At 37.9% G+C, this 27,662-nt stretch overlaps 4 protein-coding genes across 5 annotated transcripts; 1 reads left to right on the top strand and 3 right to left on the bottom strand.

Annotated features, from left to right (window-relative positions):
• Positions 1-14,001: 14,001 nt before the first annotated feature.
• On the bottom strand, positions 14,002-15,372 carry LOC108832014 (chlorophyll a-b binding protein 6, chloroplastic). Its single transcript, XM_056991039.1, has 4 exons — positions 15,112-15,372; positions 14,783-14,885; positions 14,407-14,695; positions 14,002-14,317 (listed from the first exon to the last, which is right to left on the bottom strand). The coding sequence occupies exons 1-4, from the start codon at positions 15,300-15,302 to the stop codon at positions 14,175-14,177; spliced, it is 726 nt and encodes a 241-aa protein (XP_056847019.1). The 5' UTR covers positions 15,303-15,372; the 3' UTR covers positions 14,002-14,174.
• A 980-nt stretch (positions 15,373-16,352) lies between these two features.
• Positions 16,353-17,063, bottom strand: LOC108832015 (monothiol glutaredoxin-S14, chloroplastic). The gene has a single exon (XM_018605505.2). The coding sequence runs from the start codon at positions 17,012-17,014 to the stop codon at positions 16,460-16,462; it is 555 nt and encodes a 184-aa protein (XP_018461007.1). The 5' UTR covers positions 17,015-17,063; the 3' UTR covers positions 16,353-16,459.
• A 650-nt stretch (positions 17,064-17,713) lies between these two features.
• On the top strand, positions 17,714-22,636 carry LOC108817625 (probable pectate lyase 13). 2 transcript variants are annotated; one of them, XM_056991269.1, is made up of 4 exons: positions 17,714-18,083; positions 18,168-19,068; positions 19,784-19,992; positions 20,214-21,604. In XM_056991269.1, the coding sequence occupies exons 1-4, from the start codon at positions 17,944-17,946 to the stop codon at positions 20,215-20,217; spliced, it is 1,254 nt and encodes a 417-aa protein (XP_056847249.1). In that variant the 5' UTR covers positions 17,714-17,943; the 3' UTR covers positions 20,218-21,604. The 2 variants fall into 2 exon arrangements, with proteins under 2 accessions (XP_056847249.1, XP_018445863.2); XM_018590361.2 differs by lacking the exon at positions 20,214-21,604 and adding an exon at positions 22,322-22,636 and having other exon boundaries at positions 17,715-18,083.
• Positions 22,637-24,423: 1,787 nt separating this feature from the next.
• Positions 24,424-26,556, bottom strand: LOC108817624 (serine/threonine protein phosphatase 2A 57 kDa regulatory subunit B' epsilon isoform). The gene is made up of 3 exons (XM_018590359.2): positions 26,397-26,556; positions 25,045-26,292; positions 24,424-24,970 (listed from the first exon to the last, which is right to left on the bottom strand). The coding sequence occupies exons 2-3, from the start codon at positions 26,209-26,211 to the stop codon at positions 24,665-24,667; spliced, it is 1,473 nt and encodes a 490-aa protein (XP_018445861.1). The 5' UTR covers positions 26,212-26,292; positions 26,397-26,556; the 3' UTR covers positions 24,424-24,664.
• Positions 26,557-27,662: the final 1,106 nt, after the last annotated feature.

Genomic DNA, 27,662 nt, shown 5'->3' with positions numbered 1-27,662 from the left:
CCAGTTTTAGCTCTGCCACAATTCAATAAATCGTTTGTGGTAGAAACAGACGCTTGCAGTCAAGGTATTGGAGCAGTATTGATGCAAGAAGGTCATCTTGTGGCATACATTAGAAGACAATTGAAGGGAAAGCAGTTGAGTCTATCAATTTACGAGAAGGAGTTGTTGGCTGTTGTGTTTGTGGTTCAAAAATGGAGACACTACCTCTTGACAAATCACTTTGTCATTAAGACTGCTACAGAAGATTAAAGAAGAATATGAGAAGGATGAAAAGCTTAAAAAGATCATTGAAGAGTTGCAGAAAGATCCTAAGAGTAAGAAGCACTACTCGTGGTTTCAGGATGTGTTGAGAAGGAAGAATAAAATTGTGGTGCCTGAACAGAAAGACTTACGAGAGATGATTTTACAATGGTTACATGGTTCGAGTCAAGCTGGTCATTCTGGAAGGGATGTAACGGTTCAGCGGATCAAAAGTCTGTTCTATTGGAAGGGTATGGCGAAGGATGTGCAGGCTTTCTTATGTGCTTGTACTATCTGTCAACAATGCAAGTATGAAACGGTAGCATCACCAGGCTTACTACAACCTTTACCAATACCTGAAGGAGTGTGGATGGATATCTCAATGGACTTTATTGATGGCTTGCCAAGTTCGTCTGGAAAGACAGTGATACTGGTGGTTGTGGATCGTTTCAGTAAAGCTGCTCATTTCATTGCTTTGACACATCCATACTCTACAGTTTCGGTGAGTCAAGCGTTTATGGATAATGTGTTTAAACTACACGGAATGCCTAGATCGATAGTCAGTGACCAAGACAGAGTGTTTGTGAGTGATTTCTGGCAAGAGTTGTTCAAGTTGCAGGGGTGTGCATTGAACTTATCAACCGCCTATCACCCACAAAGCGATGGCCAGACAGAAGTGGTCAACCGCTGTTTAGAGACTTATCTTCGTTGCATGACGAGTGATAAGCCTAGCTTATGGAGTCGCTGGTTACCTTTGGCAGAGTTTTGGTATAACACCACCTTTCATTCGGCTACACAAATGACACCTTTTGAGATTGTGTACGGTCAACCACCTCCGGTTCATCTTCCTTACCTCCCGGGTGAAGCAAAGGTTCAAGTGGTAGCTAAGAACCTGCAGGACAGAGAAGAAATGATATTGCTTTTGAAGTTTCACTTAATGCGTGCACAGCATAGGATGAAGCAGAATGCTGATATAACATCGCAGTGAGAGATTGTTTGTAGTAGGTGATTGGGTGTTTGTGAAACTTCAACCATATAGGCAACAATCAGTGGTGCAGAGGTCATCTCAGAAGCTAGCTCCTAAATACTATGGACCTTATAAGATTCTGGACAAGATGGGAGAAGTGGCGTATAAACTAGAACTACCTGCTACATCACAGATTCACCCAGTCTTTCATGTTTCACAGTTGAAAAGATTGGTGGGAAATGTGGCTACTGCTAATCAGTTACCATTGGTTCTTCATGATGTTACTCTAAAGGAACCAGAGTTCTGTTTGGCAAGGAAGATGGCCAAGAGGCAAGATCGAGCAGCTATTATGGTCTTGATTCAGTGGACCAATCAAACTGCAGAGGAAGCGACGTGGGAGTACTTATTTGATATGCAGAAGAAGTACACGGAGTTTTCTTTCTAACCTTGTGGTCAAGGTTGTCGAAGGAGGGAAGATTTGTTACAGGAAAAGAGAAGAGAGGAGAAAAGACAGGTGGAGAGAGAAGAGTGGAGGAAGAGGCAAGTTGTTGAAGGTTGTTACGCGGAAGGAAGAAACCAATAAAAGAGTGACGCGTGTCATATTTCTAGTGGACGAGTTCTTCATCTCGTCGAAGTATAAAACAGAGTGTTTGTTACATTTGTTGATTCATTCAGAAATTGAGATTGTATTTTCTTCTTGAACCTTGATACAATTTTGTAATTCTTTTGAGTTCTAATTGGGAAAGATCGTTCTATCTCGGGGTCTTTTGCAACTGAACTACGATTTGGTGTTTGTTACGAACGGCGAATCGATCTATCAAACGATAACTGCGTTTATCGTTATCAGCGTCACTGCTTGTTGTGAGAATCATCAGTTGCTCTGGAAAATCTCGCTTGTAATGGCCCTCCCAGCATTCGCTGGGTTTTCCTGGTCCTTTAGGTCTTGACTTTGATTTGTTGTTCTTGCTCTTGGATCTCCCTTTCCATTAGCTTTGAGTTTTAGTCTCATATCTCCCTCTGCCTACTACTAATCTTTCTGTGTATGACCTTGCCTTACTGATCTTTCCATCTTCTTTCAGCTCGACTTCTTTAGTGTATGCAGATGTAGTAACCTCCTGCAGAGTTAGTGTCTCCTTGCCATTACCGTATTTGAGAGTATGCACAGGGAATCAAACTGTTTGGGCAAACTTGACATAACATGTATTGCTTGATCTTCATCACTAACTGTGATGTTTAAATTATCCAAATCATCTACTAGTCTTAGCTATAGTTCGATGTTCTTCCATTCTGAAACTTACAGACGTTTGATTTAAGTAGATTATGTTTGGTAAAGTCTTAGTTTGATAATCCTTCTCGAGTGCTTTCTAACCGCATAAAACAGTAGTCTGTTTCATTACTTTACGTGGCACCAGATTACTCAGACTAGCACAAATCATGTTCTTGGCTCTTTTCTCCATCTCCTTCTTCGTTAAGATCCCTGGCGTAGTACGAGGTTTAACTTCCATCTCAGCATCAGTGTCTTTTCCAAATGAGGGTTTATATCTTCTTCATTTAATACACTATCCAGATCTGAATTCTCAAGCTGCATAAACATCTTGAATTTCAAATTTCACTCATAAAGTTGTTAATACAATGAGATAATAAGCTTTAGCTTCTACAACACCAAAGCTCAAAGTAGAACTACTTCACCTACTACTTCTTCTTTTCGGATCGTCAACAACTCCATATAAACTTCAGATAATCTCTTGAGCGTGATTGTTACTCTGAAACCTGAACACTACAATCTGCTTTATGTTTTCTTCCTTTTATATGCAAGCACAATATAATATCTTAAAAATCATGGGTCTTCGTGTTTAACGACTTGAGAAAATCCATCAAGATTCATTTTGCGTATAAGTTTTATGAGATATCAGAGGATTAGAGAGAATATTTCTACGGTTGACAACACTAAATCTTATAAAAATTATAATATCCAAATTTGTTCTAAATTATTTGTGATGCTTCAGATTTCTCAAGTAGAAAAAATCATCAAAGGGTTGGTGGTCTATTAGTAGCATAGGTGCTGGATTTTTTTTGTGAATTAAAGTTCAAGTCATTTTTTGCGAAGTGTTATTTTTTAAAGAAAATTTAAAACTGATTTTGTGTTTACAAAAGAGACCACAAAAAAAAAGACTGGTCTACTTAAAGACTTGTGGCTCATTGGTTAGAACAACAACAGGTTCGGTCCAATGAAGCCCAAGTAAGGAATGAACAATTTGTGGTTGTTTAGAGACTTGACCTGACCACAAGGAAAACTTCTCTTAGTAAATAAATTCACAATAAAATTTAGGTTTTACCTTAAACCCATTTCCAAAATTTCACGAAATTAAGTTCATCCCCTGTTCTCGACTTGTCACCGGAGAACAAACCAGGGTCTCTCCAATGGCCGCTAGGTTTTTAGTTTAAGACGCGCTGTGTCTCTCTACATCACTAAACAACAATCTTGCGTTCCTCTGTTTCAAGGTATCATCTTCCTGATGTGCAAAAGTTGAATCCTTTTTTTTCGTTTCTACTTGTGAAAGCTAATATAAAGATCCCAACTTGCCCTAGTGATTTTGGCCTAACAAAATCGTGAATGTAGATGAGTATCATGTAAATATTACTACCGCTTAATCATAATTATCGCTCAAAATGATGAGCAGAGATGTGTGTAGAAGAGATATAGTCTCGGGGTTGATGTTACATTAGAAAGATGTTTGTATAAATAAGGAAGGTTTCGGTGTTGAGTTGTTATCAGAAGCCTTTGTTAGTGATGATGGGACTCGTTGAACATCTATTATGGATGCTTTTTGTTTTAAATGTTCTTTGTGTTGGAACTGTAAGAATATTTTATATTCTATATGACCTATGTGTGTATCGGTTTAATATAAGTTCAAGTTCATATTAAGATTTTAGATTCTAATATAAAAGATAATACCGTGATGGATCGGTTTCGATTAATGAATTAGAATCTGGGTGTATTGATAACCCTCCTACTTTACTTTATATTTATAAATGTCCTTAATCTCTTAATATACATATATGTTATAAGTTATATATAAATATATATATATATATATATATATATATATATATAACATAATAGTATATAATATATATGAGCGTACATTGTGGTACGGTTATTACCGAAGAGTTGTGTTTGAATTGTGGAGAGTTGTGTTGCTTAACACACAACCCTTTGATAATATAAAAAGATCTCGTGCATCGTTTTGTTATGTACGTCTTACGAGTCTTTCTAAAACACATAATAACAATTCAGACCATTAAAAGAGATTAAGGTTTAGAATTTATTGTCCATCAAGAAAATTTCATAAAAGAAAAGGTTAAAGAGGAGAACATCAATTGGTGGGATTACATCCAAGCATGGATCAAGGTTAGTCATTCTATCTTCTTTAGAAATGCATTAGGGTTGAATTAATCTAAATCTAGATTGTGGTCTTGGGTTAGATTTCATTATAGAAATCATTAAAGTTAATCTTACATGTGGTATCAGAGCAAATCTAGATTTAATTGATTCACTGTAATTAGTTCTTATTGGTTCATGAGCATATATGGTTGAATCCATTTTAAAGAGTGTTCATGATCCATTAATAGTAAAGTTCTCGGTAATCGAACGGAATTAAAACGTCCGTGAAAAATACATTCGACCAAGTCTGAGAACGAGTGTTTAATTACATGGATCAAGCCACGGGACTTTTCTAACTAAAAGACTTTCACGAAACATGATGGCAATGTGTTTACGTATCACTAAGAGAAGGCATAACGGAAATCAGTGGCTTGAAAAATATAATTAACTAAACGTACAATTCATAACCGTACGTTGTTTAATGTATTCGCATGCATGCGGTTTAATTTTGTGTGGAAAGTCACAATTAAAGGCTGTGATTTAACAAAATTCACATATGGTTCATGTGCGAACAGAAATAAAAGTATATTTAACAACGTATGGAGTGCGTGCATGAAATCTGTGTAGAGTTATTTGTTCGAAAGGATGCGTAGATTATGTGTCCAGAAATGATTACGGTTCTCTATATCACCGCCGTAAAAATCTTTTAAAAGGGTTAAGTTAAATAACTTGCTTATGTTGATTGGTGGAAAGATTCATAGATAGAACCAAAAGGAAACAGTAATCTACGTATGAAAGAATGATGTTTTCTGGGATTTTATTTAACATGCACGCATGTATGATGACGGTGATGGTTACGGTTACAGCCGTAATATTTGAAAAGTCACCATTAAGAATCATGACTTTAAAGATCGTCACAATAAGAAAGGAAATATAAACCGGACCATAAAATAGTGTTGCCGGTTAATTGTTTGGATGTCCATATTGTTTGGGACATTTTATAAAGATATTTTATTAATTTAAAATATTATATAAATAATTAGTTAAAATGCTTCCGCTGCATTTTATTAATAGGTATTTGTGTTATGAAATATTAACACAATATAGAAAACTATGTTATGAAATATTAACATAATATTAGAATCTATTTAATATTTATATAGTTTATAACATGTTAGTCACCAAAGTGATCTTGTTATATACTTATAATTATTAAAATTAATATAGTATAATGAATCATGACTAAAGAGATGCTAAATGACATTAAAGTTTTAGTGATTAATTATTTTATTTTCTATATTCTAGGAGATCATCCAAAGGTGGATCATTGAGTATAGTTAATAATAAGAAAAGAACTAGTCATTTTCTATTTAAAGTTGGTAGTATATATGCCCAAAGGTAATATACCATTTGACTTGATTTTAAAATGATTAGTTATTAAAGTTTTTTTTTTTTGGCACCACTGAAAGTGTTTGTGTTTAAATATTACCCAAAGGTTATTTAAAATATAAGTGTTAAAGTTTCTATTAGTCTGAATATATATTAAAGTCTCAAACACTAACGGGTAAATATGTATGAATGCTTGCAGCTTCATCAAATGTGTTTGCATCTGCTAACTCTGTGGTAAAGTTTAATGGCCTCAACTATGGTGAGTGGATCGAGCAAATCCGGTTTACACTGGGTGTAATGGCTCTGGACTCCGCCATACTAACTGATGAGGAACCTTCGGCCATTACAGTAGATAGCTCCGAATCTGAAAAGTCTCGTTATGAGAGATGGGAGCGATCTAACAGGCTGAGCTTGAACCTTATGAGGTTGACGATGGCGGAAAGTATTAAGCCATCAATGCCTAAGACAGAGAAAGCAAGGGAATTCATAGAGAAAATTAAGGAGTGTTCACAATCAGAATTGGCTGACAAATCGACTGTAGGAAGTCTCATGAATGAGCTAACTACGAAAAAGTTTGACTGGTCTCAGCCAATCCATGATCATGTGACGCACATGTCTAATCTGGCAGCAAAGTTAACGACCTTAGGAATGGAGGTGCATGAGCAGTTCTTGGTTCAATTCATAATGAACTCTCTACCTCTTGAATTTAGCCAGTTTCAGGTGAACTACAACACCATTAAGGATAAATGGAACTTTAAGGAATTAAAGGCTATGCTAATTCAAGAGGAGGGGAGATTAAGGAAGATGAAAGATCAAGTTGCTAACCTCGTTGGTCTTGGAAGTGCCAGTAGCAGCAAAAGAACATCAAGTAGGAAGGACAAAAGGAATGTTAAGAACTTCGTGAAAGGGCCTGAAAGTCAAATCCAGAAGGAAAAGAAGTGTTTCTTTTGTAAGTAAGTAGGACACTTCAAGAAGGATTGTCCTAAAAGGAAGGGTTGGTTCGACAAGAAATGTAAACATTACAGCTTTGTTTGCTAAGAAATGAATCTTGTTGAAGTTCCTAATAATACTTGGTGGTTAGATTCTGGTGTTACTACTCATATGTCTCATATTAAACAGGGATTCAGTTCGATCCAGCCCATAAGAGGACCTGAACAGTACTTGTTCATGGGAAATAGGATGAAGGCACGAATAGAAGGAATTGGGACGTATAGATTGATCTTGGACACTGGAAGTCATGTGGATCTTGAAGGATGTCTCTATGTACCTGAGTGTGCTAGAAATCTTGTTTCTGTTAGTAGGTTGGAGAATTTAGGTTTTAGTATTAAGGTTGCACATGGTGTTTTCACATTGTACCGAAATGATTACTTTTATGGTAGTGGTATTTTATTTGATTCACTTTATAAGTTCAATCTTGATGCAAAGTTTTCTGAATCCCTATTTAATGTTGAAAGTCGAGGCATTAAGCGTAGCGCAATTAATGAAAATTCTGCTTTCTTGTGGCATCAACGATTAGATCATATTTCCAAAGAAAGAATAATGAGGTTGGTAAAGAATGAAATTCTTCCTCAGTTGGATTTTAGTGACTTAGATGTATGCATAGACTGCATTAAAGGAAAGCAGACGAAACATACTTTAAAGAAATCAGCCACAAGAAGCACTCAGCTTCTTGAGTTAATACACACCGACATATGCGGCCCCTTCGATGCTCCTTCATGGAGTGGCGAAAAATATTTCATCACATTTATTGATGATTACTCACGGTATGGATATACCTATCTACTGCATGAAAAATCTAAGTCTGTGAATGTCCTAGAGGTATTTATTGACGAGGCGGAAAGGCAGTTAGATAAAAAGGTGAAAGTAGTGAGATCTGACAGAGGTGGTGAATTTTATGGAAAATTTGATGAAAGTGGACAATGTCCTGGTCCATTTGCAAAGTTATTTGAAAGTAGAGGCATATGTGCACAATACACTATGCCTGGTACTCCTCAGCAGAATGGTGTAGCTGAGAGGCGGAATCGTACCTTGATAGAGATGGTTAGGAGCATGATGAATAATTGCTCTTTACCCCTTTCATTGTGGATATATGCATTAAGAACTGCAACGTATGTGCTGAACCGGGTGCCTAGTAAGGCAGTTCCTAAGACTCCTTATGAACTGTGGACGGGAAGGAAACCTAGTTTAAGACATCTACGTGTATGGGGTTGTCCAGCAGAAGTAAGGCTATATAATCCACAAGAAAAGAAACTTGATTCTAGGACTGTCAGTGGATCTTTCATTGGCTATCCTGAAAAATCAAAGGGGTATACATTTTATTGCCCTAACTATAGTACGAGAATAGTTGATTCGGGTAATGCTAGGTTCATTGAAAATGGTGAAACTAGTGGGAGTGGTGCACAACGAAAGGTGGACATTAATGAGGTTCAGGTTGAAGTTTCTTCACCTGTAATTCCACCTAAGGTAGTTGTTCCTAGTGTTGCAACAGAATGCAGTGACACAATGGGACAACATAATGATGTACCAGTTCCTCTAGCTGAAAATACTATTGATGAACATGTCATAATTCAAGAAGAGAATAGTGAACCACAAATACTTTTAAGGCGATCTGGAAGAGAAAGAAGATCTGCCATTTCAAACGATTATGTGGTTTACTCTATTGAAAATGAATGTGACATAAGCATGGATGAAGATCCGATCTCATTCAAAATGGCCATGGAAAGTGACAATTCTGAAGAGTGGTTTGATGCTTCAAAAGAAGAAATGAAATCTATGAGTGATAATCATGTATGGGACTTAGTAGAGTTGTCCGATGGTTTCAAAACCGTTGGTTGTAAATGGGTCTGTAAGACTAAGCGCGACTCGAAAGGTAAACCTGAAAGACGTAAATGTCGTCTTGTTGCTAAAGGTTTCACTCAAAAAGATGGCATTGACTATAAAGAGACATTCTCCCCTGTCTCAAAGAAGGATTCTCTTAGAATTGTTTTGGCTTTGGTGGCTCATTATGATCTTGAGCTTCACCATATGGATGTGAAAACCGCCTTTTTGAATGGAGATCTTGAGGAGGAAGTATATATGGACCAACCAGAAGGTTTCGTGGTCGCAGGAAAAGAAAATTTGGTGTGTAAGCTGAGAAAGTCAATATATGGACTAAAACAAGCTTCTCGACAATGGTATATAAAGTTTAATGATACCATCACGTCATATGGTTTTGTAGAGATCATTGTTGATCGATGTATCTACATTAAGATCAGTGGGAGTAAGATTATGATTTTAGTCCTATATGTTGATGATATTTTGCTTGCTGCAAATGACATGGGTATGTTACATGATGTAAAGAAGTATCTATCTAAGAACTTTGAAATGAAAGATATGGGTGAGGCATCTTATGTGATCGGGATAGAAATCTTTCGAGATAGATCACAAGGACTTTTAAGTCTGTCTCAGAAAGGATATATCAATAAGATCTTAGCGAGATATAGAATGGAAAAATGCTCCGCAGGAATAGCTCCAATTCAGAAAGGGGATAAGTTCAGTAAAATGCAATGTCCTAAGAATGAATTGGAGCGTAAAGAAATAGAAAGAATTCCCTATGCGTCGGTGGTTGGGAGTCTGAACTATGTTCAGACATGTACTCGACCTGATATCAACTTTGCTGTTGGAATGTTGGGTCGATATCAAAGTAATCCTGGAATGGACCACTGGAAAGCTGCAAAGAAGGTTCTTAGGTACTTGCAAGGCACCAAAGAGCACATGCTTACGTATAGGAGATCTGATCAGCTAGAAGTCATTGGATATTCAGATTCAGACTATGCCAGATGCGTTGATAGTAGAAAATTGACGTTTGGATACTTGTTCCTATTAGCTGGGGGAGCAATATCATGGAAGAGTGGAAAGCAGTCTGTCATTGCTACTTCCACTATGGAGGCTGAATTTGTGGCATGCTTTGAGGCCACAATTCATGCATTATGGCTGCGGAACTTTATCTCAGGGCTTCGGATTGTCGACACTATAGCCAAGCCGCTGAGAATTTACTGCGATAATTCTGCAGCAGTCTTCTTTTCAAAGAACGACAAGTACTCAAAGGGTGCTAAGCACATGGAGTTAAAATACTTGTCTGTTAAAGAAGAAGTTCAGAAACAGAGTGTGTCATTCGAGCACATAAGGACGGACATGATGGTAGCGGATCCGCTAACTAAAGGTTTACCACCCAAGGCGTTCAATGGCCATGTAGAACGTATGGGTATTATAGATAAGGCTTTGCTATTTTAGTTATGGGATGCTCATTATGTATTTGACACCGAAAATTCACTTAAAGATTATGTTTCTGATTTATTAATTATGTTATCATTAAAGTATGTGTATACACTTATGGTTTGTAGATAACATATGTTTGGTTTGAGAAATAAAAGTTCTTCTCATGTAAGGATAATATAAAGTTAGAATTGGTCTGTGATACATGGAAGGGACCATATCGATTAAATGATGTGCAACCGCTATGATTCAATCAGTTTTGATTTTAGTAAAGATCAAATGAACTTGATGTAGAAGTGCACATTAAAGTTATTAAACACTGAAGGCAACACAAAGGTCAAGTGGGAGAATGTAAGAATATTTTATATTCTATATGATCTATGTGTGTATCGGTTTAATATAAGTTCAAGTTCATATTAAGATTTTAGATTCTAATATAAAAGACAATACTGTGATGGATCGGTTTCGATTAATGAATTAGAATCCGGGTGTATTGATAACCCTCCTACTTTACCTTATATTTATAAATGTTCTTAATCTCTTAATATACATATATGTTATAAGTTATATATAAATATATATATATAACATAATAGTATATAATATATATGAGCGTACATTGTGGTACGGTTATTACCGAAGAGTTGTGTTTGAATTGTGGAGAGTTGTGTTGCTTAACACACAACCCTTTGATAATATAAAAAGATCTCGTGCATCGTTTTGTTATGTACGTCTTACGAGTCTTTCTAAAACACATAATAACAATTCAGACCATTAAAGAGAGATTAAGGTTTAGGAATTTATTGTCCATCAAGAAAATTTCATAAAGGAAAAGATTAAAGAGGAGAACATCAATTGGTGGGATTACATCCAAGCATGGATCAAGGTTAGTCATTCTATCTTTTTTAGAACTGCATTAGGATTGAATTAATCTAAATCTAGATTGTGGTCTTGGGTTAGATTTCATTATAGAAATCATTAAAATTAATCTTACAGGAACATATCAAAGACGGGCGTTTTAGCTAAACACTGAGAGCACCATTAACCCTAGTGTTTAGAGGGGTGCTTAGCATATTTTAATAAAAAAAAAAGGGAAAAAGAAGAAACCAGGAAGAAAGAAGGACAAGACTTGGGTTCACCCCTATGGTGAACCTTCAAATTCACCACTTCTCTAATAACCAATCAAAATGCCAACTAGACTAATTATAAAATAATTAAAAAAATAAATAATATTATATTAATAATGCTAATGTCAATATTTAATCCCTAAATTCAAACTATATATCCTAAATCCAAATTCTAAACCCTAAATTTTAAATTATAAACTCAAACTCTATACCCTAAACCCAAACTCTATACCCTAAACCTAAATCTTAAACCCTAAACCCAAACTATAAATCATAAACCAAGAAATCTAAACTTTAAACCCAAAATTATACTCTAAACTCAAACCATAGACACTACACTCAAATCATATACTCTAAAACCAAACCATAAACCCTAAACCCAAACCGTAGATCCTAAACCCAAACCCTAGACAGTAACCCAAACCATAAACTCTAAATCCAAAATTTAATTCTTAACCTTAAATTTCAAAAGAACAACATCAATTTTAATCCAAATATTTAGGGTATAGGGTTTGGATTTTGTATTTACGTTTTGGGTTTAGAGTCTAGGATTTGGGTTTAGGGTATAGGTTTGGGTTTAGAGTTCAGGTTTTTGGGTTTATGATTTATGGTTTGGGTTTAGGGTATAGAATTTGGGTTTAGGGTATAGAGTTTGGGTTTATAATTTAGAATTTAGGGTTTAAAATTTGGATTTAGGGTATAGAGTTTGAGTTTATGGATTAGATAATGATATTAGCATTATTAAAATTGACACTATTTATTTTTTTTAATTATTTTGATTTTTGAAAAAAATATTTAATATTTTTAATCATTAATCTAGTTGGCACTTTGATTGGTTATTAGGGAGGTAGTGAATTTGAAGGTTCACCATAGGGAGTGAATCCAAGTCTTGTTCAAGAAAGAACGCTTGATTAAGCGCTGGAAACAAAGTTGTTTGTTCTGTTACGCGGGCCCCACTGATATGTGGCGGCACGCGATTGGTTACTTTTTTAATTTTTTTTTTTTTAAACAGAAAAGAAAATGTTAAAAAAATATTAAACACTTCTGCTAAGCACTTATAGATTAGGCATAGATTTAAGTTAGTATTCCAAGACTTTCATCTGTGATTTAACATTGTTTTGCATCTCTGTTTGGTCCTTCTTTGATTTTAGAGCTCTTATGCAAACACTTAATTTGACAATTTGTGGCTGCTCTTCACTTTGCGTTGACCATTATTTACATCTATGGTTGATGTTTGAGATATAAGATCTGTTAGCTTGGAGTTTCCTGTGCTTGCCTGTTGTTGTTTACTGACTGTCTTAGCTGCTAGTAATAATGGTTTATCTCATGTCTTAGCAGGTAAGCTTGCGCAATCAAAGTCACTCTTGAGCAGAGATTATGCATATTTGGGACTATTACACAGACACTTTAGTGGATCTGCAGTAGCCAATGGCTGCTGCAACTCTTCAAACTCTGCAGCTGAACTTACCAAAGCTTCTTCCACCTCCCCTGGGACAGCCTCTGAGGAACTGATTGTAAAGTACAAGTCCCAGTTGAAAATAAACCCGAGGCATGACTTCATGATGGTCTTTACTTGCAAGGTCTGTGACACAAGATCGATGAAGATGGCGAGCAGAGAGTCATACGAGAAGGGAGTTGTAGTGGTACGATGTGAAGGGTGTGATAATCTACATTTGATTGCAGACCGTCGTGGTTGGTTTGGAGAGCCAGGGAGCGTGGAAGAGTTCCTTGCTGCTCGAGGCGAAGAGTTCAAGAAAGGATCCATGGATTCTCTTAGCCTTACAGTTGAAGACTTGGCTGGAGAGAAGATGTCTCAGTGAATAGAGCAAGAAGCTCTTCGTTGCTTTAGTTAGCTATTATAACTTCTACTAGTACTTGAACCTTGCATATAAAATAAAGTATTTCTATAATTTAATTTTAATTTTCGAGACACCTTAATCCTTGTTATTCTAATTTTTCGAACTTTCATCTACCTTGTATGACACCAAACCGTTCTCATTTCTTGACCTAATCTATTTAATTTCTGAAATATGCAAGTATAGTACAAGTGCAGTTCAGTCAAGTGCAGTTCGGTAATCTTAAATGTAATGCATTAACTAGTTATATAACATACGTCCTATGCTTGTTTACTTTGCAATATGAGATCTAGGGAAGTGTCTTTTGATACAACCATGGTCACATATATGAAGTTAAAATTTATAACTCATAGTCATAGATATGAAAATCATGCGGTTATAAGAGATACATAATATCTGGCTCTTAGTTTTCAAAACAGATTGTGAACATCTAAAAAGGAATACAAATGTTTTTAAATTATGATAAAATATTGATTCTTCTACGTTTTAGTTGACTCTTTCGAGCTCGGTGTATTTGACTCTTTGAGCCCGGATGGCTCTAACCTTTATAGGCTTATGTCTCTTCCTAAACCTTCTTTGTATGTGATCGAGTTTTGGGTTTCATTGCTTTCGGGTCAGGATTTGTAGGACCGGGCTCGAACAGTTTTAAAAATATTGATACTGTTAAGATCTTTAATCATTCAATCAATATCGAATTTTATAGGATATAAATAACCGACTTCAATGTTTCCGTTCATTGCATTCAGAAATATATACGATGCAAATTTGTTTCAAATAAGCATATATCATGAATCAAATTTTCGATTCAAAAAGTTTAATCACATAGACTTCAACAAGCTCGCATGAGCAATCGATCACCGAGACAAAACATAGGTTTCACAATCTGTCTTTCACTACACAGAGTTTTGATACACATAAAGCTCATAGGATATATTACTATCTTTTCTTACAAGTCACTAGTTGAAAGGGATAACAACATCGCCAATGTTTTTGTGCCATGGATCCGCCAAGTGAGTAGCCAGGTTCTCCAATGGTCCTGTGCCTGGGTAGGCAGATTGTTGCACACAGAAGCCTACAAACGCCAACAACGCAAGCCTCCCTAACATATTACCCACCAAAGAAAAAAAAACATAACATCAGATATGCATTTTATTAAAAATGATCCAAGATGTGTATGTGTTTGTTTACCGTTCTTGATCTCTTTAACTTTCAACTCCTCGAACTTCTTTGGGTCTTTGGAGTATCCAAGAGGGTCAAATGCACCTCCCGGGTACTTCTTTTTCTCAGGGTCTTTCTCCATACTCCTCTGGTGCTCAACAAATGCAATAGCTAAAAACTCTATAGCCAAGATTGTGGGCAAAGTACCCCAAGGGACTGGGTTCCCCAAGTAAGTGGCTTGTCCTCCAGGTACGGCTGCCCATTCTTGAGCCTTAACCCAGTTTCCATATCCCAAAGCCTCTGGTACCAATATCCCTGGCTACAATCATAAACCCTTTTTACATTAGATTAAACTTTAAAAGAAAAAACTAAAATATTGGATATTGAAGTAAGTGTTGAAACTTACAACAGCAAGCATAGCCCATCTACAGTGGATGAGCTCTGATTCTTTGTACCTCTCAAGGTTCTCTGGAACCTCTCCAAGTCCGAGTGGGTCAAACCCAAAGTCACTGCACATATTTGTAACCAATAGCTCAAAAGCTGAAACTTATCAAAACTGCCACCAATCTTGAAGTCAGAACCTTTTGTCATCAGAAAGGGTTTCAATCATCTCTTCTAGACACATATCTAAAGGGTTACGTAGTACGCAAGAAACAGAGTAAAAGAAGATGACTTTCTGAAACGTGAAGCATGCTATAACGTAAAGACAAGCTTTAAACAGTGTGATTTGCGTACCCAGGAGCAGAACCGTCGAGGTAAGCTGGTCGTGGCTCGCCGGGCATCCAGTGAGCAGCCATTCTGACACGGCCAACATTGCCGGCGTTGGGGAGAGCAACTCCGGCGGAGACGAATTTAGATTTTGAAGAAGAAAGAAGAGAAGGGTAGACAGCGGCGATGCCGCAGCTCATGAGCGAGTTCGATGCCATTCTTGTCTCCCTTTCTGTTTACCACAAAGAAGAAAGATGTGAACGAGAGAGGTGTTTTGGATGTTTTGTCAGCGTGGAAGAGTGATCGTATAAGTAAGGTTTTGTAGGAAGCGAATCTAAACTCAGATTGTGATTGGGTAGAGAGAGCCTACGTGGCTATTTCATTGGGCCACGTGGATTCTCTATCTCCATGCTCTGTCGTAGATATCTCTCTCTGCTCCGTGTGGTTCAGGTAAGGACCGAATCTACGTAATTACCTTTTTGCCATTTAGCAGCTGTAAAGATTAAAACGAATTAGACAGCCAAAAATATTGTGTGGTCTTCCTTTACTTCTCAGTAATCACCAACTGGTTTCAGAATATATTTTTCCAAGCACACATGTTTTTTAAAAATGGAGTTTAAATACAGGAAACTGTAGCATTTCCAAAAAAAAAATCTACGCAAGCAACATCAAGGAGGATTTTGAATGAGATTAGATTGAAAATGTTGTTAGCTAAGGATGATTATGCAAATGACCATCACTAAAGCAGAGTGATTGTTCACAGGATTATGTATGAGCATCATTTCTCTAGGCCCTGCACTAGTAGAATGACTGTGATGACCTAGCCTGCACTTTTTCATCATACCAGCAAGCAATCTTGCATGAATGTGCAGGAACACAACAACCCATGAATCTCTCTAGTCAGAGACAAAGTCTAATACTACCCAGGAAGATACTGGAATCTTCATAGACTGAATCTTTGTAGCATCTTAACAACAGAAAAGCGCAGACTAAACAAATGAAACAAAAGAAAGAGGCACATAGCAAAGGATCAAATCAACAAAGAGACACACTCAAGACCTGTAATGTATAGAGTTTCAGGTACACAGAGGTATTATTGTTCATCATACAATATGTCTCTTAGGTTACTTAACCAACCATAAACTCTTAGACATCAAGAAGACTTTAGTAATGGATAGAGTTTCAGGTGCATAGTGGTACTATTGTTACATAGCTAGTTCCATTATACAATATGTCTCATGTAGTGTTACCACCAACCATAAACTCTAAGACATCAAGAAGAGTTTTATAATGTATAGATTCAAGCACATAGCTATAACTAAATCCATCACACAATAGGATCAAATAGCATTGTTACAAAACCCAAAGACAAGCATCAAGAACAAATAGCTCTTTCAACAACTTCCTGCAACTCCCCACTCTGAAACGCCTCGAGAGTGATGTCACAGCCACCGAAGAACTCGCCGTCGATGTAAAGCTGAGGAAACGTGGGCCAGTTCGAGTACTCTTTCAGCCCCTGCCTCAGCATCTCGTTCTCGAGAATGTTGACGTCTTCGAAGGGGACGTTGAGATTCTTGAGGATCTGCACCACCGTGTTCGAGAATCCGCACATGGGGAAATCCCTCGTGCCTTTCATGAATAACACGACTTTCTCCGAGTTCACCAGCTTCTCCAGCGTATCTCTAAGCTGCGGCGTGAGCGCCGACGACGACGACGCCGAGCACCTGAATTTCGCGGCGGGAGATGATGGTTTGAGTTTGGGTATAAGATTCGATCGAGTGATGGAGATCGGTTGGTGGTGGTTGTTGTAGACGGCGAGTGATGCCCTCGGTTTAGAGGCGAATCTGAAAGACTGTGGTTTGTTGACAATTGAGGAGGAGACGGCGGCGGTGGGAGTTGCAAACGGCGTTTTGACAGATCGGAGAGCCATTTTCCGGATTTGGAATTTGGGACAATTGAAATGAGTTAATGATTTATTAGCCACACATACTTAATGCGAGGGGGGGGGGGCATATAATAAACCTTGTTTCCAAACAGAATTGAGCCTGTAGGCCTAAAATAAGTACGTGCTGGGTTACCATTACCAAGTGAGATGGCCTAAAAGTCTAACCAAACTCCGTGACAGAGGACACAAATCTCCAAGTGAGACAAAGAGAAGCATTGGTTTTCTTCCCGGTTTATATTTCTTTTTTCTTTTTTCTTTCTTTTTTTGATCTTATAAAAGTAATATCGTTTTTTTATTGATAAAAAACGAGTAATATTTCGGAACTTCTTTTTTTTTTAATAAGGCTCTGTTCGGAACTAGTGTTTTGGGTATATTATTATGTGTGTTTTTAACTAAACCAATCTATTTTATATTTTATCTCGACTTATTAAGCTAATTAGGTGAAAATGGTAATAAGATTTGGATAAAGTTCGGGTTGTAGATTGTAATTAAGGACAATACTCGAGTTTTTCATTTAGTTGATGTTTGTTGAATCGAACCAAACCTGGCACTGATCACCTCCATAATGCGAAAGGGGAATATAATAAACCATGTTACAAACAGTACTAAACCCATAGGCCCAATAAAAGTACGGGCTTAGTTGCAAAGAAAAACTCAAAACAGAATAAAAAGCTCAGAGAAGACCCATTATCCTTTGTCTCCAGCAGAGAGCAGAAGCAACAGAAAAAGAGAGGAGAGAGAACATCATCTTCTTCATCTCTTTCTTCTTGGCAGCTCTCTCTCTCTCTCTCTCATCTGGATTCCAAATCCTTCTCTGCTTTTCCTTCCTCGCATTTCTCAACCAACATTCTTCGTTTGACACTTTGCAACACACTGCAAGTACTACTCTGCAACCTCACAATCCGCCATTAACGATGCTTCCTCCACACTTCTCCTCCAACACCATTGTCTTGCTCTGCCTCTTCTTCACACTCCTCCAAGCTACACCACCCCTAAACCTCACTCTCCCTCACCAACACCCTTCCCCTGACTCCGTCGCTCTCCACGTCACAAGGTAAAAAAAAAACAACATCCTTTCTCTCTCTCTAATAATCTCCACATTTTCCCAGAAAATAAACAAAACTCTCTTCTTCATCAGTACAATCAATGCATCCCTCTCACGGAGACAACTCACCTCCTCCTCCTCCTCCTCCACTTGCGGTACCGGAAACCCAATCGACGACTGCTGGCGCTGCGACTCCTCCGACTGGTCCTCCAACCGTCAAAGACTCGCCGACTGCTCCATCGGCTTCGGCTCCGGCACCCTCGGCGGCAAAAACGGCCGGATCTACACCGTCACAGACTCCTCCGACAACAACCCAGCGAACCCAACCCCAGGGACACTCCGCCACGCCGTCATCCAAGAAGAGCCCCTCTGGATCGTCTTCTCCTCCAACATGTTCATCCGCTTGAAACAAGAACTCATCATCAACAGCTACAAAACCCTCGACGGCCGTGGATCCGCCGTCCACGTCACCGGCAACGGCTGCTTGACCATCCAGTACGTGCAGCACGTCATCGTCCACAACATCCACATCTACGACTGTAAACCCTCGGGAGGAGCCGTCGTCGCCGCTTCGCCGACCAAAGTCGGGAGGAGAGGTAGATCCGACGGCGACGGGATCTCCATCTTCGGATCTCAGAAGATCTGGGTCGACCACTGTTCCTTGAGTCATTGCACCGATGGGCTTATCGATGTCGTGTTGGGCTCGACGGCGATTACGATATCGAACAATTATTTTACTCATCACGATGAGGTGATGCTGTTGGGTCATGATGATAAGTACGTGCTGGATACGGGGATGCAGGTGACGATTGCGTTTAACCATTTCGGACAGGGGCTTGTTCAGAGGATGCCTAGGTGTCGGAGAGGGTATATTCATGTTGTGAATAATGATTTTACGTCTTGGAAGATGTATGCTATTGGTGGTAGTGGTAATCCCACTATTAACAGTCAAGGGAATCGTTACTCTGCTCCTTCTAATCCTAGCGCCAAAGAGGTCAACTTTTATCAACTCTCAAGTTTTTAGGTTATTTTACTATAGACTTTGATTTTGATTAAAAGTTTTTGGATTTGCCCATATGGAAAGATCTTTCCTTCTTTGGTTATTTTTAGTAGCTTTTGCTTCATTATTTCAAAACTTTATAGGGTTTTAGTTAGAGATTTTAGGCTCTTTTACTATAGAATTTGATTTTGATTGCAAGTTTTTGTATTACCCATATCAAAAGATCTTTCCTTTTTTGGTTTATCTTGAGTAGCCTTTGCTTAACTGTTTCATTTAATTTGTTTAGTGGAAAGATTTAGGCTTGAACTTATCTTTTGAACAGTTGATAGTAAAGAAATTGAGTAAAAGATGGTCTAATGAGTTGCTAAAAAAATGGTCCTATGAATCCAGTTCATCTTTCACATGGACAGTTGTTAATCTTTTGATAGGAGGAAAAAAGTATGTGGAAATGTTGTATACTACAATGTTAAAATATGATATATTGAAATAGTATTTGTATAGACAGTAAAAGAATCTTTTTTTTAGAGGAACTGGGTCTAGGAGTAGTGAGACAGTGATGGTATGTGTATGGTATTAGTGTATTACAGCCATGTGGGCTTCTCTTCGTCCACACACTTTTCTTCTTCTTCATTACTCTTTTTAATACCACGCTCCATGGTGGCGCGTGAGACACATATAGCTGATTGTGAGGTTTTTTTGGTTGAAGCAGGTGACGAAGCGAGTGGATTCGACAGACGATGGTGAGTGGGCGAATTGGAACTGGAGATCAGAAGGAGATTTGATGGAGAACGGAGCTTTCTTCGTGGCGTCTGGTGAAGGAGTGAGCACACTGTACTCTAAAGCTTCGAGTGTCCAGCCTAAAGCTGCGGCTCAAGTAGACCAGCTCACTCAAAACGCTGGCGTTTTCGGCGGTCCCAGGTACTTTTTTCCACTTTTATGATTTTGTTTTTGCTTCGTCTTTAAAATTACTAGAAAGTGGAAAACAAAACATTGATAAGTGCATTATCTCATTCATGTCCATGTTTAATGTTACTATAATTATATTAGCTGTGAAACCGCGTGACTAGCGCATGTTTTTTTTAAAGTTAATACATAAGATCTCATCTCATCTGCTTTCTCTCCCGACTTCTCATTATCAGATAAGCTTTTGGGTCCGACGTCTCCGGCGCGTGCGAGCGCGTTCTCCGGCGTCGGCTCCCCCTTCCTCCTCCCTTTACTCTTTTCTCTTTGCTCGTCCGGGATCTATCCCTCTCTGCTGCTTTGCTTTTGGTTCTGGCTCCGGAGGTTCCTTTGGGTTAGGCTCCGCTCGAGAGGATGTTTGGCCTGTCGTGAGCTTGCTGGTGTTTGGAGTTGTGGCGCAGTGGGTGTTGGGTTGGGTCTTGGAGGAGTCGGATTTTAGGGACAGTCAAGTGGATCTTTGCCCTTGCGAGACGACAGTTCGACGAGGAGGTTTTCGAGGCTTCGTTTTTCAGATCTGGTTGTAGATCCGGTGGTCTACTTATCCTTGGTTTGTGGCGGAGTGGTGGTGGTCGTGAGACTCTGTCTTGTTCTCGGTGTCGAGGAAGGACAAGCCTCGTGTGACCTTTGCCGTGGGTGTTTTGGAGGTTGGTCTACTCGAAAGCGGGCTTAGCCGGCGGTGTTGGCGCGTGTTAGCCCCTCCGGTGGTGGTCCGTAGTGGTTCGGATTGTCGCGGTGTCGGTGAGGTCGTCAATGGCCTATCTGAGGCGACATTTCGAGTCCTCACCCATTCCTCTTTCCTCTTCCGGTTCCTTGTCTCCAGTCATGCCGTAGAAGCTCGTCGACAAGCTTCTCGGTGTTTAAGCTCTTGTCTTTCATTGTTTGTTCGGAGTCGTTGTCACCGGCTCTGTTTCCTGTCCGCAAGAGGTTTCCGTTCTCCGGTTCTCGGAGGCGGCGTTGGGCTTGGCATTAGAGGCTCGCGTGGTTTGTGGGTTTTCTTTTGCTTTGGTGACTCCTAATGGTGATTCAACGCATCCCGATGCTTCAGCCTTCCCTTGGCGGGTTCGAAGTAGTGTTGTTTCAGTTTCTTTTGCAGGTTCAGAGCTTTATTGGTTTCAGGGTGTTACGGTAGTCTCGTCCCGTCTTTTTGCTCTCCGATTTGGGCTTCTTAGACCTTTGGGTCTTTTAGGCTTAGTTCGGTTATGGCGCTTGTGGGGTTGTACAGCGGGATTGGAGCATTTTTCCGATGGTATGTCTTCCACTCCCTTCTTCATTAGCGTTATGTGCTTCACGGTGGTGACGATTATAAGCTTCGGCGAGTTCATCGAAACCTAGCTACTCCAGAAACGACGCGGGGACTCCCGGCATCCTCGGTAACGAGGAGAACCTCACTTCTTCGTGGTTTTCGTTAATGGTTGAGAACAGGATTCGATTTCTAGGTTTATTAAAAACACTCTAGCGGAATGTGCCGGGTTTAGTGGGTGGGCGAAGCTAGTTGTTGTAATATATAGGCATGGAAGCTTTTGTTCGAGTCGAGTTTGTAATCGAAACTAAATCCCGTTTTTACGGATGATTATAATATAAAAAAAAAAAAAAAAAAAAAAAAAAAAAAAAAAAGAACCTGTATTTTTTTATTTATATTCTTTTGTTGATGTTGGGTTTATAGTTTAGTTATTTCTTATAGAGTCTAGTTACGTATGTCATTAATAATAATGGCTTGTAGGTCGCGATTGTTTGTGATCTTTTGGAACAGATTATTATGTCGAGTCAATTAAAAAAAAAAAAAAATCATCTTGATTAATTATAAAGAATCTAACAAGTCACTAGTTTTGGAAAATTAAAGTGAATATCATTTCAGACGTTAGATATTTGGCAGTATTCCAGACCTCAAGTAGACGACGCACGTGATCGTCTGCCTGGAGAACCGACCAACTTGACTAGTGTCTGAATTGGTTTTAGACTATACTCTTTCAAGTTTTTTGTCGATTTAGGCAAATGTATGTCATAACTTAAAATTTCAATTAAGATATGTAGATTTTGATGATGCATCTACATTTTAATAATCAATTTATAATACGCAAAAAGTCAAGAAATTTTTGGTAGTTATGATGTAATTATCATGGAAATGTAGTTAAGAGAGATGGGACCCTTAAGTAGAAAAAGATAATTCCACTTTTAGTGGATCCATTATACCTTTTAAAACGCATTAATGTATCCTTTTTGACCTTTAGCATAACAGGGTCTATTTTATAAGGCATAACATCTTTTAATGATTTTTGGGGGAGAGCAGGGATGATGAAGGTCAGAGCGGCGATTCTTATTCTGGTTATGGCGGTGGAGGGACTGGCGCTATAGGTGGTACGTCAAGAGGAAGCAGCAGCAATAATGACAACAATTTCTTCGGGATGATATTCGGAAGCAATGCTCCGCCGCGACCACGTTTAACGTTATCATTGTTGTCTTTGTTAATGATTTGTGTTTTGTCGACATCAACTCTATTATTGTCGTAGACCACAAGGATAACTTGATAGGATTTGGACCGTCCAATTGATTGGTTCTTTGGTGTAAAATGGCTGGCTCATTATTATTTTTATTTTATTTTATTCGTTTGGGTTCACAACATTACAAAACCAAAATGGGGATGCCAAGGCAACTTCAAAGAACTTTGTTCTCATCAAATCAAATGCAATTGTTCATCAAGTTGTAACTTTTCCATCTTTCACTTCTTGTGTTGTGTCCAAAACCTTTTTTCTCTCTTTAACTACAATGAATTTTAAACAAGTGTTGTGTAGATAATAAGTGGCGTAAAAGTATTTTCAATATCATTTCATTTTTCACTACTGTAAATTATAGTCTCTCCGTTTCATTTTAATTGTCGTTCTAGATTTATACACACAGATTAAGAAAACATATGATTTTGTATATTTCCAAGATAAAAACATAATTATCTATACATGTAACCACATTTCAACCAATAGAAAACTAAAATAGAGAATCATTTTAATAAATTTTGCATTGAAACTCGAAAACGACACTTATTTTGAAACGAAATTTTTTTCATACAACTACAATTAAATCGAAAAAGAAGGAGTATTTTAGAATAAAATCTTTTCAAATTCTACTTCTTTTTTTTGTCATCGGTTTTTATTAAAAGACTGAAATCCAAAAAAACAAAATTTATACATCTTAAGAAAAATCAAATACCGAAGGCCTAAACTAAAAAAAAACAAACTAAAGATAAATACTTGAGCTATAAGTCCAGCAAACTACAAACGAAAGGGAAGAGACGCCATTCAACATCACGCGTCGAGAGATTATTGTGGTTGGAACACATGTTTAAACTCTCAGTCAATAAGAAACACGCGTCATAATAACCTCCGCATCTTCACCACCTAGAGAGTCAACTCCGGTTAACTAAACGGCACCGGAACACACCGGAAACAGGAACTACAACGCATATATCTTCAGCGTCTGAGCTCCTTCCAACAGAGAACATCCATCGAACACAATCGAGATCTCATCCAAAACACCAAACCACCACACACGAGTTTAAGAAATCCAGCAACTACAACCATGCATCTTCATCGTCTGAATTCCATCCATCGGAGAGCGTCAATCGGCCAGAGTCGATATCTCATCCAAAACACCAAGCCATCAAACACGAAAACAAAAGAGTTATACATATCAGAAACACATGGGGAAGCCAACTACACCCTGAAGAATAAGGGTCAGAAGTCGGAGCCGAAAGCCGACCGCTTTCACTGGAGAAAAAGATTACGACGCCAAAGTCTAAAGCCAACCATACGAGGCAAAGAGCTCCACCAATACTGAAAGGAAAGAGAAACAAAGAACAACTATAAGACAAGAAAAATGGACCTCCGGTGGCCGGTATGTGCTCAGACGCGTTTCCACACACTGAGGAAGTGCATATCTAGTTTTGGTGCTCTCTTCGTTACAAAAAAAAAAAAAATTTTGGTGCTCTCTTTCTCAGTATATTTGCTTGTCTAAAAGTGATTCCAAATTCTACTTCATTTCTCACTCTAAATATGGAGTAAATTCTTTTTGAATGAAAAATGAAACTACTCCAAAAACTGGAATAAACATACTAATAACTCAATTTTTCATGTATCACCTTGTTTTTTTACACCAATATAGAAAGGTAAGTAAAACTCAACATAACTTTAGAGTTACTCCATTTCAAAAAGAAGAAAAAGAGAGTAAGACATTGGAAATACTAAAGTTTAATGTCAAAATTGTAAGGAAATGGTATGTGTTAAAACATGGATGAAGTCTTCTAAGATATGTTGGATTTTACTCTCTTTACCCAATTATCACATTATGGTATGAAGTATTGGTTCATCGTCCACAGCTTTTAAAATATTGAGTCAAGAGTAGTTAAATAAAATATATTATCATCGTCGACAATCCTTGTAAACCACATAGTTAACTGCAAGCAAGTTTTGCAGAAGCTGCACTTAACAGCACTAAACTTATCTTCTATGAATATCAGGAGGTCGCCATTTACAAGGGACCAAAAACAAATGAAATAAAAGAATAAACAAATTATTAGAAAGTTTCTAAAAACATTACTCTTGTAAAGGGAAAAAAAAGAAAAAAAAAACTAAAAGAGCCATTAGTTTGCAGCTAAAGAAGCAGCCTCTTCAAGTCTCTTCCATGTCATCTCTCTTTGTTCCAACAACTCACAAGCCTTAGCTTCATTCTGCGCATGTTGTTTCTCACACTCTTCAAACAGCTCAGTGTCCATCTCCATAAACATTCTCCTAACGTTCTCAGACAAACCATGCACCGCTTGGTTCCAATGTCCTTTCATGTTCCTCTCCAATGCTTCAAAGATTATCGGAAAGATCACATCTTTGTTCTCAGCTATCAACCCCACGATATGCTCGTTGTTCCACAAGAAAAGAGCTCTCTCTGCAACCTACACTCTCTCTTAATCAACACACAACACTATCAAAAAGACAAAAACATACAACAAGGTTTGAGAAAACGAACCTGGAAGTTTGCGCTGTTAAGACACTTCCCAATCTTCCTAAAAAGAGGAACAACAGAACGCTGAAACTCCGAAGGCTCTGTAACATCCAAAACCTCTTCAAGCTCTCCCAAGAACAGAACCTCCTTATTACAATTCGTAAGAGGCCAGTACTTCAACAGCCCACGGATCACAGTATCAGCCAACTTGTAATCTTTCTCCACAAACTGCACCACGCAATACGACAGCTGCTGGTGGAAAATGGAGATACCTTTAGACTTGTGTAACGGCAAAATAGCTTTCACAAGATACAACACATGCTCCTCTCTCATCGGTACCGTAAACCCATTGATCACACTCCCGAGAATCTCCAACAACTCTCCTATTCCAACACACCTCTCCGTCTCGTACAAGTACTTGTAGAAAATGTTGTAAATGGAGCACCTGATGAAAGGACGGTGGAATATGAACTTCCCGTAGATCCTGTGAAGCACAGTCTTCAAATATTCCCTCTCTCTAGGATCCTCAGAGTCGAACAGATCGAGCAGCCTCGACACGAATGTGTGGTTGATGAACTTCTTAGCAGTCCTGGGCTCTATCTCCGAAGACACGACGTAACGCAAGAGAAGCTCGTAGACAAGCTGCAGATGAGGCCACCATGGCTCAAGATAAGGCTCTTCCTCTTCGGGATCGTTACCTTCGGGAGGAGCTCCGGTGTTCTCGTAATGCGCAGGTGGGAGACACCTGAACATGTTGGCCGAGACCATTCTTATGAGCTCGCTCTGCATCGTCTCGTTCACTTTGCCCGAGGAAGAGTGGAGGAAGTCCACGAGCTCGAGAAGCGTCTGCCTCTTGATCTCTTTCTCGCGGGGCATGATCAATGAATCTGAGAAGTCGCATTGGCAAGAACACATGTGAGCCTTCTTCATGAAGAGGAGAGGACGGTCTGAGGAAGAGACGTCTTTTAGAAGTGGGAGGACTTCGAGGGAAGGCGGCGTTGTGAACATTGGGTGGTTCGGTGTCTGCGAAGGCGACGGAGCCGCGGAGGATTGTGATTCGCCGTTTGGTGTAGGAGCTGCGGCGGCGGTTGGGGGCCGGCTGCTGCGGACCACGGTGTTGACGCCGGAGGTGTTGTCTTGATCCGATTTGTTGAATTTCTTCTGGCCCAGTTTCATGATCTTGGTGAACATTTTCGGATCTTTTTTTTTATTACAAAGATGCAATCTTTGTTTTGTTTTTTTTGTTTCTTGTCGGAATGATTAATCAGAACCCTAAAGAGAAACAAGATTGGTCGTGAGATGAGATTGAGATTGAGATTGGTTTTGTTTCATTATGAAGTGTAAACGAGAGTGCATTGGTGGAAGAAAAGGTTTACCTTTGAAGCGATGATGAAGGGAGGAGATGTCTGAGATCGGAGATGGACAAGCGTTAGGACGGCACCGTATTGTGGAAGACTGTTCAGGCATAACCAGAAAATGATGTCGATGATGAAGGAGGAGATCAGTTTTGGTGAGATGTATTTTAACCAAAAAGAAAAAAAAGTAATTCAACAACAGTTTTTCTAAAAGTTAATAATTGTTGATATTAGCCTTTTGGTGCATATTGTTTTTTACCCGATTTCTATAATATTTTTTTATTATACTCCTTCTGTAACTCCGTTTCATAAATACATCTTTTATATTTTCAATATAATTTTTATCAACTAATAATAATTAATTGTAAATTTCAAAAAAAATTATATTTACTGAATTCTTATTAATTTAAAATCACGAAAAATATATAATCAATAAATTTATGCATTTAATACTAGTATTAAATTTAATATGTTTAATTAATCTATGTAGAAAAACCAAAACATATAACATTTTGAAACGGAGGAAGTACTAGCAACTTTCAATTAGTATCCCAGATTTTGTTATATAATTTTAAAAGAGAAATATTATAGGATAACACTAAAAAAATTTGTTGTAACAAATTTAAACTCTAAGAATCAAAATGACCAAAATATTATACTAAAGAAGTAAATATATACTAATATTTCTTGTGTTAACTAATCTATACTTTAAAGTTTAAAGTTAAGTGGTAGAGATTTAGGATTGAAGTTTAAAATTTTATAAAACAAAAAAATACTACTAAAATACAAGAAGTTTTTTTGAGACCACCTTGAAATTTTGAAGTATTTACTATTCTGTGCCTCTGGATATTTTTAATATATGCTTTTAAATAAATGCTTTTATTTTTTTAGGAAATCTCAAATAACCATCTTCTAATTCTGTGTAATCTTTTTTCACTTATTTAGTTAATTTAACATGTGTAAATATACTTTAAATTTATATTTCTTGGCTATATGAATTAATATATATATATTGGCAACATATCATACACTACCTATCGAACAAATTATCTATTTATCACATATTATAATATATTTTTTTACGCATTTCAATTATCTAAGTAAAGTTATATATTGAATAAGAAATCACTTAAACCACATATTACTATTTATTATTAATTTTAGTTAATAAAACTTAAATCCTCTTATATATTAAATAAGAAGTCACTTAATAAGATTTCATAAACAACATATATTACTTAAACCATGCCATATTTTTGGAATTATAAAACATGAAATTTTTGTATA

Source organism: Raphanus sativus, chromosome 7 (assembly GCF_000801105.2).
Source record: "Raphanus sativus cultivar WK10039 chromosome 7, ASM80110v3, whole genome shotgun sequence".
Taxonomy (NCBI): Eukaryota; Viridiplantae; Streptophyta; class Magnoliopsida; order Brassicales; family Brassicaceae; genus Raphanus; species Raphanus sativus.
This window is presented reverse-complemented; position numbering and strand designations above follow the sequence as displayed.